This window comes from Muscardinus avellanarius (assembly GCF_963383645.1).
Source record: "Muscardinus avellanarius genome assembly, chromosome: 12".
NCBI classification, from domain to species: Eukaryota; Metazoa; Chordata; class Mammalia; order Rodentia; family Gliridae; genus Muscardinus; species Muscardinus avellanarius.
The window spans coordinates 77,020,702-77,040,157 of NC_137798.1; the positions used below are offsets into that span (position 1 = coordinate 77,020,702).

At 43.8% G+C, this 19,456-nt stretch overlaps 1 protein-coding gene across 1 annotated transcript in view; it reads left to right on the forward strand.

Annotated features, from left to right (window-relative positions):
• RGS6 (regulator of G protein signaling 6) overlaps positions 1–19,456 on the forward strand; it is a gene marked incomplete at both ends in the record, with an annotated part of 626,537 nt that overhangs the window by 526,739 nt on the left and 80,342 nt on the right. The window contains 6 exons of the mRNA XM_080707173.1: positions 2,791–2,897; positions 4,116–4,167; positions 10,078–10,142; positions 14,227–14,303; positions 17,377–17,458; positions 18,947–19,021. Of these exons, the coding sequence (XP_080563299.1) occupies positions 2,791–2,897; positions 4,116–4,167; positions 10,078–10,142; positions 14,227–14,303; positions 17,377–17,458; positions 18,947–19,021 (458 nt within the window). The remainder of the gene's footprint in view (positions 1–2,790; positions 2,898–4,115; positions 4,168–10,077; positions 10,143–14,226; positions 14,304–17,376; positions 17,459–18,946; positions 19,022–19,456) is intronic.

The window sequence follows — 19,456 nt, forward strand, 5'->3', positions numbered from 1 at the left end:
GTAGCACTGTCACTGAACAGCCTTGAGAGCCAGCTCTTAAAATTAGATTGCCTGATCCACAATTAAGATGTTTAATTATTTGCTAAGACTCCTTCTGTTTTCTGTGTCTGTGAGAAAAGTGAAGGAATGATGTGTTTTTTTCAACTCTAATTGCGCATTTCAATTAGGAAAACCCTACCAGAAAAACATCAACAAAACCCCAGCCAACAAGACAGCTTCCAAAACTGTCCTCCTACCAGAAAATAAGCACAAAAATTTATCTTCAAAGCATAATTAGAAAGTAGGGGGAGGGCTCCAGATAAATGGAAAACATGTAGATAAGTAAAGCTAATCATCTAGGCTACCCTAGTTAATATTTTTCTGAACTTACCATATACTCTTTTGTCTTGCATAAGAGAATAGTCTTGATACTCAAAAGTCACATTTGTAAAGATCCACTCTGATGTTTTTGATGGACATTAAGGGTGGTTAGACCTATTTGCCCCATTGTAAGTGATCCCCCAACCACCATGTGTTCTGAGGATTTTTTTTCAAGTGCCCACCCTAGGTGTCTGGCCTTCAGATGTGATTTCTTGCTGGGATCACTATATCAGCTCAGTATTCTTGTATGTTAACCTGACATTCTTCATTGACTGTCAACTATAAAACAATATAACTTACAAACAGTTTGATTAAATATAGGTGCTGGAAACCTGAGTGCCAGAAAAGTGGCCACTCGTGATGAGCAAAAAATTCTAATTATAGTCCAGTTCTTAGTTCACAGGGGAAAATAACAGCAAATGCAAATCCTTTACAGGGATAGAGCCCAAATCACCTACCCTCTGGTTTCCCTTATGAAATCTGGACTTGTGATTGTCCCCTTGGGAAACTTGGACTAGATAAGCTTCATCAGTTTAGGTATATTTACTTGAAATCAATGATTCATTTTATTATAAGGAACCTGGTTCCTCATGGTAGTCTTATTTAAGAGGACTGGTTTGTTAACCCTTCCATAATAATCATTGCATCTCTGACATTTATTATTATTACTATTGTTATTATTAGAACCCTAGTCAGGCCATTAATAGGTAAGAATTCTCTGCACCTGGCATAAAAAGCTTCTATGAAAAGTCCCAATTGATGAAGGTCATATCTATGAAGGTCTAAATGCTCTGATGCCTTTGGGAGGATGGCAGGATGTAGGGACCGGCTTGAGAATTACCTGACTAGGAGGAGCTGGGAAGAGTTTGGCAGCTGGGAATATAAGGACACAGGTGGCCAAGCAAGGCCCAGGAAGGCCAGGTATATCCAACATCTGTCCTTCCTTTCTTTTTTTCCATTTGCAAAACTTATAAATAGAAACATTTTTGCTCAAGGAATGAAGCTAAAACTCTTTGATATTAGTGACATGAAAGTCTCCTTCATACTGGATCTGGTTCCTCTGTCCCTGGGGAAGGAACAGCTGCAGATTAAGAAACTTCCTTCTTGCCAGACCCATGATTCTTCAAGCATCCAATTGGCGCTCTACTTCTGTGGGTTTGTAGGCATGGAGCCAACCAAACGTGGACTGAAAATATTCAGGAAAAAATAATTGTCTGTACTAAACCTGTACAGACTCTTTCTTGTTAGCACAGGAGAACAACTACTTGCATTGCATTCCCATGGCATTGGGCATGATAAGTAATCTAGAGATGATTTAAAGCATACAGACAGATGTGCATAGATTATATGCAAATACTGCACCATCTTATATAAGAACTTGAGCATCCACAGAGCTTGGTATCCTCAGGGATCCTGGCACCAATCACTCACAGATGCCAAGGGACAACTGTACAGAATATAAAAAGCAAGCTGTGAAATAACACCCTATTTATTCTGATCTCATCAGTTAGAAGTACACCCTCATTCCAGAAGAGAACAGGTGATTCTGAATAAGCAAAACATTTGGATTATTTTCAGCCTCTTGAAAAGTTTGCAAGTAAATCCGAAACAAATCACTTTTGAAAACTCAGAGATTATGAATTGCTAGAGCCCCAGAACATGTCAATAATTTTCATGTCCAAAAATTAGTTTTTAACAATGAAAGGACTTTGAGAATTGTGGATAAATCTTATGTCAGGTAGGAGCATTTAGGGGTTGTTTTTCTTTAGCTGTGCTCAGTATAGAATATAAATTATTCACTATCAGTATGAATCCATTTATGGCCAGTGTGAAAGTAATAAAGCAACAAGTTGATCAGGGGGAAAAAATATAAGTATCTCTTTCAGTTTGGCCTTCCTGTGTCCCACTGTGGTACTTCCAATTTTCTAGGGAAGTGGATGTTTCTCCTACGTCCATAGAGAAGGGGAAGCACCCTTCTCTCCTCAGTTGGGGCGCCACACTGGGGGATACGGTACAGGCCCAGACTCTTTGTGGGCAGCGAGGCTGCTTCCTCACAGCTGAGTATGATGAAACTGAAACCATGAATCAGGGCTGCCAGCACCAATTGAGTATTTGTACCAGACACTGCTCAGCACTTTATGTGAAATATCTCACTTAATTAAATACAAGTTTATCTATGCCAAAGCTCATCCTCTGAACCATGAGTCTAGGCCTGGTTACTTCTGGAAGGTCTTGGGGGTAGGAGGTTTAGCATCCTCAATTTCTCAGAGCTGGGATCCAGAGGAGCCCCAGACTCAAGGTGGCCCTTCCTACCTGCTGACATCAACAGCACCTGGGGGTGATGACAGTTTACTCCTGGTCACCTTTCTGCTCCCCCCAGCCCATGATCCAGCTAAATAACCTGCCTCCTAATTCCTTTTCTCTCTGCAGTTGAAGCAATACACTTGGGAAGCCTTATAGCGGCCCAGGGCTACATCTTTCCTATCTCAGACCATGTTCTCACCATGAAGGATGACGGAACCTTTTATCGTTTCCAGGTAGGCCTGCTGGCTCCTCCTCCTGAAGAACCATTTCTGGTCATCAGACCTCAGACTGTAACTATCTAGAAAACTAAGGGTCTTTAAGGGGAACACCTTCACCCTCACCAGCACTGGGAATGTCAAGAGAATTTGTATCTGGGCCATTGGTTGACCCAGAAGGTCTTTATTGAGCGCCTACTATTTGAGAGGATATCTAAACACCTTTGGGCTCCTATAGCAGAATTTCATAAGCCAGGTATTTTGCAAACACCAGAAATCTGTTCATCACAGTCTTTAAGGCTAGGAAGTTCAAGCTCAAGGCTCCAGCAGGTTCTTTGTCAGATAAGGGCCTATTCTTTTGTTTCATAGACGAAACCAGAGTTGCATCCTCCTATGGTAAAGGGGACAAGGTGTCTCTTTAAGATGTCTTTTATGAGGCACTAGTCCTACTTAGAAGTGTTTCACCTCATGACCTCTCCCCTCCTAAAGGTCCCACCTCCTGGAACCATCACCATGGGAACTAGGATTTCAATATACATCAATTCAGGGAGGACACAAACATCCAGACCTCAGGAGAAACTTGCATTATTTCCACATTTATTCTGAAGAACAAGCTTTACAGGGATAAATACCGCCCATTTTGAAGATGGAAAAGGTGGGGTACTCAGAGAATCAATGTGGATTTTCCTCTAGGGAAATCTAGGAGGCTGGTTTGATTTGAGCCTCAGGGTGGAATGGCACAGTCCTTAGCCTGTCTACTCCCTTGTGTAAGAGCGAGGCTTCTGTTTACCATTTAATTATGCTCTCCACCCATTTATACCGCTTCTCCTAGACCCTGTCCCAGCAGAAATTGAGGCAGAGCAGAAGGGATTGTGCCAAGGTCTGAACCAAAGGGTTTATGAGCAGAGTTCTTAGGTTAAAGGGAAGAAGGAGCCCCGCCTGCCACCTGATGTTGACAGTCAGACTTCTCTTGTTTCAGGGTAAGGGTTTTTTGGTGGGGGTTCTCTCCATAAGCAAAGCTTCCCATTTTTGCTTCTATTCTGCTTACCATAGATGTCATTTCTCAACACCTCAATGAAAATGTTGGCTGTGTTCAAGAATGGGCCACTGCAGCATCTGGGCATGGTGTCCACCGGAAAGAGATGGGGAGAGAGTGGGTCACAGAGAGGGGGCTCACTGGGCGCAGGGGAGTGAGGGTGGCAAGCTCTGGGGTCTGACACCTGTGCTCCTCTTCAGGCTCCTTACTTCTGGCCTTCCAACTGCTGGGAACCTGAGAACACGGACTACGGTAAGAAGAGGGGCCACAGCACACACTCCCCCTCACTCCTGGGAGTGCAGAAGACAAATGCAAGGGTGGGAGGGTCTTTACCCCACTTGGCCTTTTCTGATATCATGGACATGTAAGAAGCTCCCTTTTCCACGTAGTGATGGAAGGGAAGAGGCCAAGGGAAGGAAAGTTTTATCAAGGGTGGTCAATATGATCGCTCTGTGGAGCCATGGAGAATAGAATCCTACGGCAACACTCTGTGACAGTGGCTTGTGATTGCTCCTCCCAGTGGCAGGGCTTCGGGAAGGGTTAAATCAAGGAGCAACCTGCCCCTGGCCCTTTTCTGTTCTCACAGACTTGGTACAGTGTACTAAGAACTAATTGCTATTTTTGATAGTTGGAAGTTAGGGGAAAAGGAAGACAGACCGAGAGGGGTGTAACTATGTCACCTTGAACTAGGGGAGTAGAAAGAGGGCGAAGGTAGAAGCTGGAAAGCAGTGAGTTGAGTCTACCTTGGCAGGGGCCTCTCAGACCTTTGCCACATGTTCTCAGTGGAGACTTTAATATTTCTGTGTACCAATTCTTTGAAGAAATAACACTGCCCTTATGCTTAAGATAAAGACCCTGGGACCCAGGAAGGCCACGTCCTCACACATCACATTACTCTGAACTACCAGTTGATGTTCAGCCCATGAGAACGGGTCCAGCCCACCCCTGTGTGCAGCCCCTGCTGATGCTGTCCATACTTGCTGATTGCTCCGGCTCTTTGCTGAAGACGATCCACAGACACTCCCTAGTGGCATCAGACCCGAGTGGCCCCAGTGCCCATGCCCTTCCACGGTCGCATGCACACCATGCCTGAAGCTGCCGCCGCACCTGCTCTCTGCTGGGCATCCCGAAGGCCACTGTGGCAATCTAGCCAGGGCCCTCCCTGGCTCAGTGGGAGCCTTGATCCTCTGCAGAATTGTTTGCAACAGCAGAGCAGATGCAGCCGTGCAGAGCCGGAGGAGGCTTGTGGCCCTGTGGTGCTCAGCCACAGACTCTGGAGCACACATTTGCGGGAGGGGAGACCAGCCATCAGGAGCGCCCTCAGGATGGGAGGCGGGCGAGTCGTTGCCTGATAAGGGCCAGGGAGGGGTGTCTGCTCACTGTCCACAGGCCCCACTGTGGGTCCCAGAAACCACTGTGCCCTAAATGAGATGAGCGGTGGGTCCGGAGAAGCTGCCGGCTCAGAGCAGAAGCTGCATTTGGCCATTCATAAAGCAAGTGCTTCTGAGGCTGAAAGACTGCTCAGGGCAGCCCCGCTCGGAATTTGAATGATTACAGCTGAGATCCAAACAGCAGCGTGTGCCTTGTGAATGTGAAATCCAATATTTCTCCCAGCAGTAGAGGGGGTGGGAGCCCAGTGGGACGAGATAAGCTGGGCCCAGGTAATACTAAAATATATCCACGCCAACTTACACCAGGTACAATAGGCCCTTATTAGTTCCTTTTCTCTGCAGATTTCAGCATAGAAATCAGGGATGGAAATTGATCGCTTATGTCAGGCTCTCCTGAAAGCAAAAGTGTTTGGAATTCCTATGTCTCAGCGTATTAGCAAATCAGAAAGTCAAGGTGCCTGATGCAAAAATCCTCAACAATATTTCCAAAGCAGTTTAGTAAGAAGTATTTACCAAGAGAGAATACAGCACTGTGGGCCTCAGGCTCAACCAGCTCCATGGCCTGTGTGACCTTGACAAGTTCTTTGACCATTCTGTGTCTCAGAAATCTCATATGAAAGTCAGAGGACGACTCCTGGTGTTGTTTTGTTAGTATTAAGTTAGTACACTCGTAAAGTTTGGAGCATGGCTCACGGTGAGGAGGAGTTGCTACGGTGTCAGTGGTGGATGCTGTCATTCCTCTGGTAGTAGCCATTGGCATTGCTCCCGGGGTGGTGCCCAGTTGCTACCACTGTGATGGTCCTCTCATCAGAAAGGATGTAAAGTGGAAGCTGAGAATTCAGAATAGATATGATTTCACTTAATGAGGAACCAGAAATATTTATTCCTTCAATAAACACTCACTGGTCACTTGCTTTATTGATTTCTATGCTACAGATTTGACCAGGCCAAGAGAGGCCGCATGTGGCCACAAAGGGAATAGGGAAGACCTAGTCTGAGTATTCCAAAGCTCTGTGTTGATAAGGAATCATAAATAGGCTGAATAGGTTGGGAGGAGCAGGTTTTTTAAAAGGGCTTGTAGTCAAGGATTGGTTCAGCAGTGTGGGGAGCCCTTGAGGGTCTCAAAGAATGAGGAATAACTTGAAGACATTCCCTCAGGTGTAAATTGGGGGAATAATTAAGACCACCTTATAGAGTTATCATGAACATTGTGTAAGGGGACACTTGAGATGTCTAGAACTGAGCCCGACCTTCCCCGAGCTCAGTAGAAGCAGTGATGTCACGGTGACTTCTCGGCACCCCAAACGGTGCCCGGCACATAGGAGACTCTCAGTACATGTTTAACAAGTGGATGAACGGATACATTAATGAGAAAATGGGTCAGAGGATGTCACAGCAGAAAGTCTGAACTTGACCTCAATCCTTCTCCCAGCTGGATCACTGACCAGCATATGGTGAACCATGTCACTTCTCCACCCTCGTGTTTCCCCATCCAGAAACAAGGGGTCTGTCCTTGATGGTTGCCAGGATTACTTCCAGTGCTCAAATTATGTTGTTCTAAAAGTAATTAGAGGATGGAGAAAATACAAAGAGAAACTATTCCTCTAGAAGGCTGAGGGATAAAGGAAAGTCACTAGTAAAGATGGAAAGTTTAGAAGCAGATCTGTTTTTTTTAAGTATATTGAAAATAATAAGTGTATCCAGGTGCAGTGGTACCTATAATTCCAGTACTTGGGAGGCTGAGATAGGAGGATCACAGGTTTGAGGACAGCCTTAGTAATTAGCAAGATGCTCAACAACTCAGTGAGACCCTGTTTCAAAATTTAAAAAAATGAAAAAGGGAATGGGAGGTGTGGTTCAGAGGTAGAATGCCCCCGAGTTCAATACCAAGTACCAAAAAAAGGAAAAGAAAAAAGAAATAAAATAAACTCAACATTTAAAAAATGTAACTGCCCATATAGTTCATGAATCTGAGCCCTTTATAAACTTTGTAAGCACCTTGTAGTTATGCCATGATGACACAGTGAGCTTGAGGCAGGAGTGGGTTCACCCAAGTGAAACAGGTGAGGATGGGGTGCCAGGCACGAGGATGAGGGGACAGGGCTTCTCCAAAAGGAGCAACATCTGAGCTTCAGACAAGTCCCCTAGATACCTGCTTATTGGGACCGTGGTTACCATTTTGATTCAGATGGCTTGGAAATTCCATTTCCCTCAGAGAAACCCATACTCCAAATCTGGGTTAGCCTTTTCTGAGTTCTCCAATAAAAAATGCCAATAGAATGCAGTAGAAATGTCAATAGAATACAGTAGAAATTGCCATCTGACACGGCAGCTTTGTCAAAGCAACCGCCACCTCCACTGACCTACGCTGCTCACAGGCACTGAGACCAGGGCCGGTAGGGCAGGTGACGTGCCAAGCATCCTGCTCGAGGTCACTCCCAATTTCACAGGCTGCTTGTGGTCCAAGAGGCAAAAGGTACTTGGTAATAGAGCAGACACTCCTTTCTCAGACATAATACAGAACTATAGCTCCTTGGTTCATTGGAAAAGTTGATAAATAGCCAATCATTTTTAAAAATGATACTCCCATTCTGCAAAAATAAGATACCTAAAGTACTTCAGCCTTTAAGTACTTCATGACTTCATGGGAATGTACAATATATGAAAGGATGCCCATGTGACAGTCTTTGAGATAGGACCAAGGATTTCTCTTTCACTTTGGATCCCAAGGATTTGGGTTTTTTTCTTAAACTATGTTTATAAGATACCATCCAGTTTGGGTATTGTTAAAGTGCATCAATAATTTCAAGATACTTTTGAAGCCACCTGAATATTGGCTTCTCCTAGAATTGTATTTTTCTAGCTGTCTCGCCAGATTTGCCAGCAATTGTCTTAGCCTACTCGTTTTTATTATATTGTTCCCAACCATTCTACCTAGTCTTCATAGAAACAACAATGCTGGCTTTTTTTTTTTCTAACTTAAATTTCACTGGTAGAGATGCCCCTCTACTTATGCCAGAGCTGTGTCCTGATAAACCCAACATAAGTCAAAGATATCACAAGTCAAAAATGCATTCAATACGCCGGGCGTGGTGGCACACGCTTGTAATCCCCACGCTTGGGAGGTGGAGACAGGAGGATCGCACAGGTTCGAAGCCAGCCGCGCTGGCTTAAGAGACCCTGTTTCCAAATAAAAATATAAAAATAGGTCTGGAAGTGTAGCCCGGAGATAGAAGAGTTTCTCAGAACCCCAGTACCACCAAAAAAGAAAAAAATGCATTCAATACATCTGACATACCAGGCATTCTAGCTTAGCAGTGCAACGCGCTGTAGAGCGTGGGCTGTTTTCCCTCTGGAGCGTGTGGCCAACTGGAAACTGCAGCTTGTTGTTGCAGCCTAGGATCCCCAGAGAGTAGCACGCCACATATCACTCGCTCAGGAAAAGATCCAAAGTTGAAATTTAAAGTGTGGTTGCTACCACATGTATATGTCTTTCACATCCTTGTAAAGTTGAAAAATTGTTAAGTTGAACCAAAGCTCCTGGACCGTGTATAGAAATAATATTTAGTGACCTTACATTACATAAATGACAAGAGCATATGACATAAGCAGATTTGGGAACAACCATTCCTGGCCCCTGGGAGCACATAGTTAGACTATAGGAATCGGAAGTATGGACCTACCAGGGAGTAGGCTGCTAGCTGCAGGGTTCCCCGGGATCACAGGCAGCCATCAGTAAATATTTCAGAGCAAATGGAAGGCATTAGTTAATCCACTGAGGAGCTGACTACAGATACCCCAGTGTGCTTGTTGTAGCTAGCCACAGGGCCTCTGTGACCTTCCCTCTTGGTTGTTCTGTTCCTTATTCTTACCATTCGTCTACTGTTTTCCCTGGATGACTCCACCTGGCACTGGAGCAGAAGGAAGACCTTGAAGAAGCAGAGATAGAGAGAGGAGGGGATGAAGGCCAAGTCTGGGAAAGAATGCCCTGGGGACTGAGGGCCTACAACTCCTCCTGAGCCTGAGCCCGGGGCCCTCAGTTGTTCTCCTTTTCCATTACTCTTTTCTCCCACCTAGCAGGACAGGTGCAGTCCCCCTGGGGCAGGTTTGGAGCTGACTAAGACAATAGCCTCTGTTCCTGATCAACCCCCAGCCTGGAGCAGGGGCTCTGGGATTCAGTGTAATGAAGTTAAGTTGTATGGTCAGGGAGGTGTCAACGCCATCTAAAACACGGACCAGGGTCTTCTGAAATTAGTGGGAGGTCACCAAAGAGTGGTAAAGAGGAAACAGGTGAGATGTTTCATATAAAAGACACACATGCAGAGGCGTAGAGCTGGACATTTGTTGGCCTCGTGGCTCCTGCGTGAGAAAGGAGGAGAGGTCAACGAGACAAAGACCAGATCATAAAAAGCCATATTTGTCACCCTAAGGATATGGATATTTCTTCTGAAGATACGGAGAATTCAGTGTCAAGCTTTTAGTCACCAGGGTAACATGGTGCTTGTGAAATCTCACACTGAATGGAGGATCTCTGGAGTATATCAGAGTGAAGAGGAAGCCGGAATTCCCAGGGAGGGCAGATGGGGTCCTCACCTGGTCCCGACCTACAGAAAGAGTCTAGAGGTCAGGTGTCATGACTTCCACTCAGAAAATGCATTCTTCACAGGACAGAGGAAGGGCTGGCTGGCTGAGTGGACTGGTGGGCAGATAGGTTTATGATCCCACTGTTTTTCAGCTTTTATACATGTTGTAATGTCTCTTCCTCCCTCAGCCATCTATCTCTGTAAGAGGACGATGCAGAATAAAGCCAGGCTGGAATTGGCAGATTACGAAGCAGTAAGTATGGTCATTTCCTAGGCTGGGTGCGAGAAGAGAGTAAAGTCATCTCCGCAGCTCTGTCTCTAAATTTGTATTTTCCTTTCTTTCCCCTCCAGTCCCTTCCTGACCATGGAAGGGAAATCTCTTATAGTTTCTCTCCATCATTCTCAGCTCCTCTCAACATCTCAACAAAATCGCATCTTTACATAAGTAATTCTCAAAACTCAATGATAAAAACACTCAACCTGGATGTATTCATTCGAGTCACCCCTCCATGCCAGTCTGGCATGGAGCTGTACCTATCCTCTGTATTTCTATCTTTCTAATAAACTTCTTTAAATCTTAAAAAAAAAAAAACACTCAACCTGAAAATAGACAAAGATCTGGAACAGATATTTGGCCAAAGATTGCAAAGAAATATTCAATAGTATTAGCCAGGGAAAAACAGATTGGATCTATGATAAGATACCACTCCACACTGTTAGAATGGTTCAACAAAATGTATTGGTACTACCAAGGGATGGTGAGCAGGTAGGGCTGCTGGAACTCCCCTGCATCCTTGTGTGAAGGCAAAATGGGCCAGCTGCTCTGGAATATAGTTTGGCCACTTCTTATAAACATAACCAAGTAATCCCACTGCTGCACAATACCTGAGAGAAAGCAGAACTTACATCCACACAAAAACCTATACACAAATGTTCATACCAGCCTTATATGTGGCAACCAAAAGCTGAAGACAACCCAAATGCACTGTAAAAAGTGAATGACTAAACTAGTATGGTACATCCATACTCTTCTACAGGAAAAAGGAATGAACTGGTGATACACACAACCACTTGGATGAGCTTTGAAGACATTAACTTGAATGACGGGGCCAGTCTCAAGCCAGTCGTTCCATTCACATGACATCCCTACAAAGACAAAACTATCATGGGGGTAAACAAACCGTTGGCTGTGGCGGGGGTAGAATGTTACCATACAGGATTTGGGGAAACTGATGGAACTTCTCTGTATCCTGACTCTGGTGGCAGTTCTAGGAACCTGTATGTGTTTTAAAATTCACATAACTCTTCCGAAAGGAAGGGGAAGAGAGATTAAAGATTATTATCTTTAAAATTCGAATTAAAACTTTTATACCCACAGCCCTGTGCTTGGTCACAGAGGCAAAGTCAAAGGATAGAATTCAGTCCAGAAAACAGGAGATGTATGTCACGAGATATATTTCCTTTCCTCCTCTTCCTTCATACGATGTGATTCTTTGCAAGAATGAGAGGGCCCACCACCGGGCTCTTATCTGGTTCCATTTGTCAGAGCCCAGAAACCAAAGCACAGAGAACTTAAAGACTCGGAGATTTTTTTAATATTACAATATTGGTGCATTGTAATTATACACCATAATGAGGGATAGAGTGAGAGGAACATATAATACTTGATATGTTTCCATCTGGATCCCACCCTCCTCCTATCTCTTCTCCCTTACATATCTTTGAGATTATATTGATAATTTTATATACTTCCATAGTATTACTTAACTGTTACCTTCATTATGTCTCTATCTCCCCCACCTCCCTTGCTCCATTGGGGTCTCTACTCCTTTATCTGAGAAACTGGGTAACAAAAGAGACCTCAGAGATCATATTTAAAATACATTTTTAACTTTTGGTTGCCCAATCTTTCTCCCAAACTCAATGTTGTGTGTGTCATAGAGAATCAGGAGGAAGTGGCTAAGCTTCCCAGGACACCTTGTCTTCCTTCTCCCCGCCCACCCTCTGTCAGAGGTGCTACAGATCTAAGGAAGATTAAAAGGCCAGAAGCTGAGGGCAAAGGAGAATCCTTCCTTGAAAACTCTGGCACCAAGAGCATCTTCAGACCCACACATCTTCCAAATACCCCCTCACTTTCACTGCCTCAGTCCCCCTAAGAAACTGGAGGCCACCTTTTGCCGGGCCTTGCCCCTCTGGATTCCCTATGCCCAAGCCTGCCATTCTCCTAGATCATGGGTCCCCTACCCATCACCCAAAGACAAACACATGTGCATGCTATTGGGGAGCAGGACGTGGGCATAGCCCCCTCCCTCTCTGATCCCACCATGAATGGGAGGAAGGAGCCCCAGAAGATGCAGTGCAGGAGGTTTTCCAACCACTTGTGACATAGCTGAAGTTTGCAGATCATATTATATGGTAGAACATTATGTCTGATCTTCCCAAGAAAGCCCTGCATGGTGGTTGTGTGGCTCTGGGCAACCTGGGAGCCCAGTCCTGCCCCTTTTCTTTCTCAGTGACCCAGAAATCACATCACTCTTCTCTCCAAAGACCTGTTTTATGCTTGATGTAATCAAGGAAAAGAGATTTAATATCACTTCACTAGCTCAATGTTTAGGGAAGACCCAGACTGCAAAGGCATGTGGCCCCTCCATCCTGTTTCTATCCCTCATATTTTCCATGTTTTAGAAAAAAAAACCCCACACAAGAGTCAGACTGAATCAATTCCTGTTGCTTTTCATTAAATTTTCTCTTCTCTTGTCCCATAGTATTCTGTTCTGGTATCTGTAAAGATACGGCACTAAGATGTCTTTTCAGAGCCAGGTGCAGCGATGCATGCCTACAAGCCCATACTTGGGAGACTGAGGCAGGAGGATTGCAGGTTCAAGACCAGTCTCAACAACATAGGCCCTCTGCAACTTAGTAAGATCTTGTGTGTGTGTGTGTGTATATATATATATATATATATATATATATATATATATATATATAGCTTAGTGATAGAGTGTCCATGAGTTCAACCCCCAGTACCTCCCCCAAAAAGATGCTTTTTCAGGTTGAAATTTGGCACAAAACAGACAAAATACAAACAAAAAACATTTTTTTCTAAATACAGTAATTTTATTAAATTTTTCTGGTTACATATTCTCTTCGTAGAGAACAGAACTTGAAGCAGCAAAGAAAGGAGAAAAAGTAAACTGATTCTCCCTCCAAGTTTTTTCTAAACATATACTTTTGCTTTGCAAAAGCAAATAAGATAATACTAAAAACATTACTCTGTTTAGTTGCTTCCCTCCCCAGCCATATACTGTAGTATCTGAGAAATCTCTCCATGTCAGTCATACCAATCTATGTTATTGTTCTTAATGGCTGTCTAGTATTCCATGGTATGACTTTGTCATCGTTCATATAAGTACTTCCTGACTGAGTGACATTTAGTCATCACTAGCTTGGCTTCCTTTGAACAGTGGAAAGTCAAAAGGACAGTGTTTTAGAAGTACTTGCACCAAGCTTTGGTAATAGCTGTGAGTTCGTGTGCGGTACTCTTCAATTGAAGCTCCTTTTATATTAATAATCCACTAATGAGGGTAATCAATTAGTGTTGGCATAAGCACTATGAAAATACATAGCATGATGTGGGATCTGGCCTTGCATTTATCAGAATTAGGAGGATCATTAGGGGGCCTGTCAAACTCCCCTCCCAAAGTCCAAATGTTCCACTAGCTAAGTCTGTAGACTAAGAGAAATACTTCTCTTTCTTCTAAAGGCAGTCCTCTGTGACTTTTGCTTGTTTGTGTGGGGGTTATACTTTCTTGCACATCACAACCATAGCCATTCCCTTTGGTCCACTTTTGAATCCTGAGTTTCAAAAGCACTAACATCAAGTCCTCTAGGCTTTCCTCTGCTGTGACCTTCTCAGCTCCCTGCTGAAAGACACATCCTTGAGAGATCCATCCATGGTTTCCCTCTTGGAGACACTCAAAAGGTAGAAAACACCCCACTTTTTCTTCCCCAATAACCACAAACGTTATTTTACGTAGCCTTCAGTACAAGAGCTGCGTGGGTTGTGTTCCTGTAAAACACACGAGAAGAATGGTACCAGGTAAACCATAGAGACTTCAAACTCAGTAGATATGCAAATTAATATTAATAGCTCAGCTCTGAACAGCAGGGTTTGTTGCAAATTCAAATTGGGTCTACGTCCATTGGCTTTAATGTGGGGTTCCTGCTATTTTGTTGGGAGTAACCAAAATCGATGGCTGCTTTGTAATAAGTATTAGGTGTCTCTGTATTAACTTATGATGATTAATACCTTCTTGTTGATTTTTATTCCTCACTAGGAAAACTTAGCCAGACTCCAGAGGGCCTTTGCAAGGAAGTGGGAATTCATCTTTATGCAAGCAGAAGCACAAGTAAAGTAGGTGAACTGGCCAGAGGCCTGTTCAGAGAGAAAATGACTCTGGGATTTGGAGATGGTGTGAGGGTGGGATTGTCAGAGTGAGATTTCCAGCTATCATGAGTCTCTCTAATATTTTATGAGAGAAACTGAGTAGAAAGGGAGGTCAGGATGGGTAATTTGCATCTTTGGAACCAATAGAACTATAAAGTAGTTTCAAAATCATGTGCTTCATTCGCAAGCAGGGGGTCCTCCCAAATGTAGAACCCTGCTTGTAAGAAGGTATACCTACCTGGGCATGGTAGCACACATCTGTAATCCTGGTACTTAGAAGGCTGAGACAGGAGAATCACAGGTTCAAGGCCAGCCTCAGCAACTTAGCAAGACTCTCAACAACTTTTCAAGACTCTGTTCCAAAATAAAAAATAAAAAAGGGCTGAGGGCTTAGAATGCCCTCGGGTCAAAACCCAGAACAAAAGAAAACTAGCAATAATAATATGTGTTCAAGATTTTTAATTATTCCCTCCGCTGAATAATTATAAAACACAGGGCCCAGTTTATCTGTAGGGCTAGAGATTTAGTCCTTATAGGAAAACATGTTAATGTTTTAGGAAGAACAAATAACCCCTCTCCACTTCTTTCCTACCAGAGAGAAGCTTAAAAAAAAAGCATTTAAAAAAATAAGGCACAGAAGTCAGACATTTAAAGTTTATTAATTAAAAGCCAGATTATGAGCCGGGCATGGTGGCGCACACTTGTAATCCCCGCGCTTGGGAGGCTGAGACAGGAGGATCGCACGGGTTCGAAGCCAGCCTCAGCTACTTAGTGAAGCTCTCAACAAACCTAGTGAGACCCTGTTTCCAAATTTAAAAAAATTAAAAAAAATAAAAGCCAGATTATAGAGGATGGCTTTGGATTTGTGTCCTCATATCTAAATTAAATGTGTACTTCCTGAACAGAAGTGGGGATCTGTAGACCTCCTCCACCAGGGCAGAGCAGACCAATATATGTTTGCTTCATGCAGAGTAGATATTCTAAAGATAGGTGGACCCAAACAGAGATACAGAAGGACTAGCCTGAGTTTTCTTAATTTCTTCCTCCAAATCTGCCAATTAGTTAAGTCATTCTTCCTCCCAAAAAGTAAAAAAATAAAAAGAGGGAAAAAGTTGGAAGAGTTTATAAATAAATAGTAAAAATTCCTTCCTCTCTAGGGAAATATAAGGAGTGGAGAATAAATGTCCTACAGCCCCTAAACATGGTTATCACCTGGTCCACTTAATTCTGAGACATGGAACTGCCCTGGTCAGGATCCTCCTTTACTCTTTTCAATGATGGTGTCTGGTTTAGCCAGCAGCATTCATAGGAAAAGTGGGACAGAGAGGGATGGGAAAGGGATGCTGAGCTGGGAGAATAGAGTGCCTTTTCACTGGGTACCACTTGCATGTGAGCAGCCCCTGCAGGACCTCAGAGGAGCCCAGGCACACTCTAAGGGTGGGCTGTACATCACCTAGAACTGAGTCGGGCTGCAAGGGTGAGGATAGGTCAGAGCTTTGGTCACAGATGGAAATGATCCAAGGTCATCGGGTCCAGGGCTCTGCTGGCTGTCATTGCTGTCCCCCTCCCTCTGCAGTCTCTGCCTTTCTCCTGCCCCTGATGCCAGCCATTGCTGATGATTACCAGTGCCCTCAGCAGCCCCCAAGGGAGGTGGGCACTAGCAACTGTGTGCTGAGCCGCAGCAGGAGGCAACTGGGGAATAGAAGGCAGAATAACAAGTAGAAAGGAGGCTGGGATTTGGAAGGACTGATAAAGAAATGTACCCATGTGCTCAAAAGCCACTGGGAAACCAAGAGGAGCAGAGGTTTGCGCTCCCAGAGTCAAGCAGCATCATGTGGAATAAAGGGAGGGGAAATGGTCACTTTGTACATGTAGGTTATTTCTCCATTAACTTTTTAGATCAGCTCTATGATTGCATGACATTTGTGGGCCATTTAAGTACGCAGTAATTATCACAAAAATCATAGGGTGGTTCTGGGTTTATTTCAGACCATTAAACTTAAGTGTCCCCAAGAGAGCTGAGAACCAGAAGTTACATGGCAATTAATTGTCGCTGTTTACTTAGATGATCTGAAGTAATACATGCATTTTTTTAAAAAAAAAAAAAAAAGAAAAAGTCTCAGCCAGGCATGGTGGCGCACACTTGTAATCCCCACGCTTGGGAGGCTAAGACAGGAGGATCGTGTAGGTTCGAAGCCAGCCTCAGCTACTTAGTGAGGCTCTCAGCAACTTAGTGAGACCCTGTTTTCAAATAAAATATAAAATAGATCTGGGAGTATAGCCCGGAGGTAGAAAGCCCCTGGGTTCCATGCCCAGTACCACTAAAAAAAATTTTAAAAAGACTAAGAAAACAGGGCTGAGGGTGTAGCTTGGAGGTAGAATGCCCCTGGGTTCCATCCTCAGTACCACCACCAAAAAAAAAAAAAAAAGTCTTATCTTATCTGGGCTGCAGAGGAAGCATAAAGAATCTGTCATTGCTGCCTGTAATCTCTCTCTTGCGATTAGTGGCCCCTGAGGATGCTGATGTGTGATTTTTGTACCCTCTCACATGCTGGGGCTGTTACTCTGCCTTCAGTGACTTTTAAAACATGAATTGCCGCATTTTAAACACATTTATACTGACTGAATCTAAAGTGAGCTTGTAAGTTTTGAGATGGAACACGGGCAATGTGGCATTAATATTTCTTCCCATAAATTGGTACACACAGTATTCCTTTTAAAAGAAGGGGCACTGGTGGGTAACTCAGTTCTTAAAAATCCAGACCTGAAGACTTCAACTGGACAGCTCCATTCTTGTTCCTCCTTCAGGCTCACCATGTTCATTATACCTTTATGGCCATCTACAAGCTCACCTAAAACAAGTGCTACTGTGTGCGGGGGGATTGAGGGCTCCTGAAGGGAATTGTGTGCCTACAGAAGGCAGGGACCACACAGATGCCAATAGCTTGTGTGCAGCTTAGCGCCTAGAAATAGGAGCAGGAGCTGGGGCTAGGGTTAGAGGGAAAGACAATGCAAACACCTCTTGTTTCCTCTCTTTCAGGATTGATCGAAAAAAGGACAAAACAGAAAGGAAAATTTTGGATAGTCAAGAACGGGCCTTTTGGGATGTCCATAGGCCAGTGGTGAGAAAGCTCTACTTCATTCTCTAGGGTTGGGGTTAAGTTTCCTGTTTCCTTCTCTGCAACAAAAAGACTGTCTTTAGTGAATGAGAACAGGGATCTCCTTCTTAATAAAATTGTTAAGCTTTGTGAAATTGGTTTTGCCATTCATTGATATACTCTCAGTAGACTTCAGGATGTATGTCAGCTCCCACCTTTTAAAAATTATCCATGCATGAAAATATGGAAATGGAAACAGAGGAGCAATGAAAATTTCACCAGGGGAATTTGGGGCCCCAGAAGTTTACATTCCCCCAAATTAACAATTTCTACTTCTGGGTATATTTCTGTCAACTTTGTTTAATGCATGCTTCTGCATAAAGACACTTTGTTTAACACAAACTTTTGTTCCGTTGACATTGAACCCACAGCCAACAACACCGCAACTCCTGCCAGAATGAAGCTTACCTCCCACACTCTTCCCCTTGTGACACATCACAGATTTTTGTGCTGAGAGACACTAGCCAGCATTTCAGAACTGCTCGGGGACCATCATAAATAGCAAAATTACCCAGAAAAGGCACAAAAATGCATAAAGCATGGCACTCCACAGAACCACCCTGGCTGGCAGCGAGAAGCCGGAAACAGGAAGGCAGAATGTCACCTTGTCCCGTTTTGACTGGTAACAGGCACACCGGGCAACTCAAACTTTTTGGTGCCCTATGTTCACCCACAAATGGCCATTAAATAATTCAGAATACCAGCCAGGCATGGTGACGCATGCCTGTAAAGCCAGTATTTGAGAGGCTGAGACCAGGGGGATTACAGGTTTGAGACCAGCCTCAGCAACTTAGCGGGACTCTTCAACAACCTAACAAGACTCTGTTTCAAAACAAAAGATAAAAAGGGCTGGGGGTGTAGCTCAGAGGTCAAACGCTGGGTTCAATTCCAAGTACTACAATAATAGTGATAATAATTATTATTAATGAATGAATATTATTGTTATTATTGTAGAGAATACTGACTTGGAGGTTACAAATGAAGGTTAGCAAGTAGGTAAATTCACAAAATACAAAGTTTGTAATCAATGATGTCTGACAACACTAATTTCATTGTGATAAACGAATTCTTGCCTTTCCCTCATGAAATGGAACAGAATAAAAATGAATAATAGACTCTTTCAACTTTCCTAAAAATGGATTAAATAGAAAAAATAGCAGCCAGACCTTCAGGTAGGCAGGTATATGAAATAAAAAAAGACTGTGGCTGAAGCAACCTTGCCACTTAAATATCAAGTCTGTGCTTAGCGCTGTGCATTCCACCCTCTACACAGCATCCTTACTATAGGTCAGCTTTTGTACTGCCTGTGGGAACTCCTGGAGGTTATGTCTAAATGAAAGACATTGTGCAGTCCCTGTAATGGGAACAGTAAAGCGGGTTCTGATGGTGTTACGTGGGCTCCACTGGAAGAGAGACATTCACTTAGTATTTATGTGATTTTCTTTCTCTCAGCCAGGCTGTGTGAACACAACAGAAATGGATATCAGAAAATGTCGACGTTTGAAGAACCCACAAAAGGTTAAAAAGGTTCGCCAGTTTCACTGAATTAAAGATTCTTGGTGTGAATAGAACTTCCGCTTCCAGCTCTTTTCACAACAGTAACTTGCTATTTGTAATTCTGCCCTATTTTATCTTTCACAACCATTTTATTCATAAGCCCTAGAAATATTTGGCGAGTGGCTGGTGTGTGCTAGGCTTCATGCTCCTGCTGGGATTCGGGGCCAGGTCCTCAGTCAGGCAGAGAGTGAAACCAGCCAGCAGCATAGTGGAGGCTGCAAGTACTGTGTTAGGGGAGATGCAGGAAGGTCAGGAGCCCCCAGGAGGGGCAGATAAGCCAGAGTGGGGCTTCCCGATGGCTTCCTGGAACCAGGGCAAAAGGAGATGAAGGGTAAGTGACACATGGCCTCGAGAAATGGAGCAAGGATAAGAGCTAAAGGGCCACAACGCAGGAAAGCCCACAGC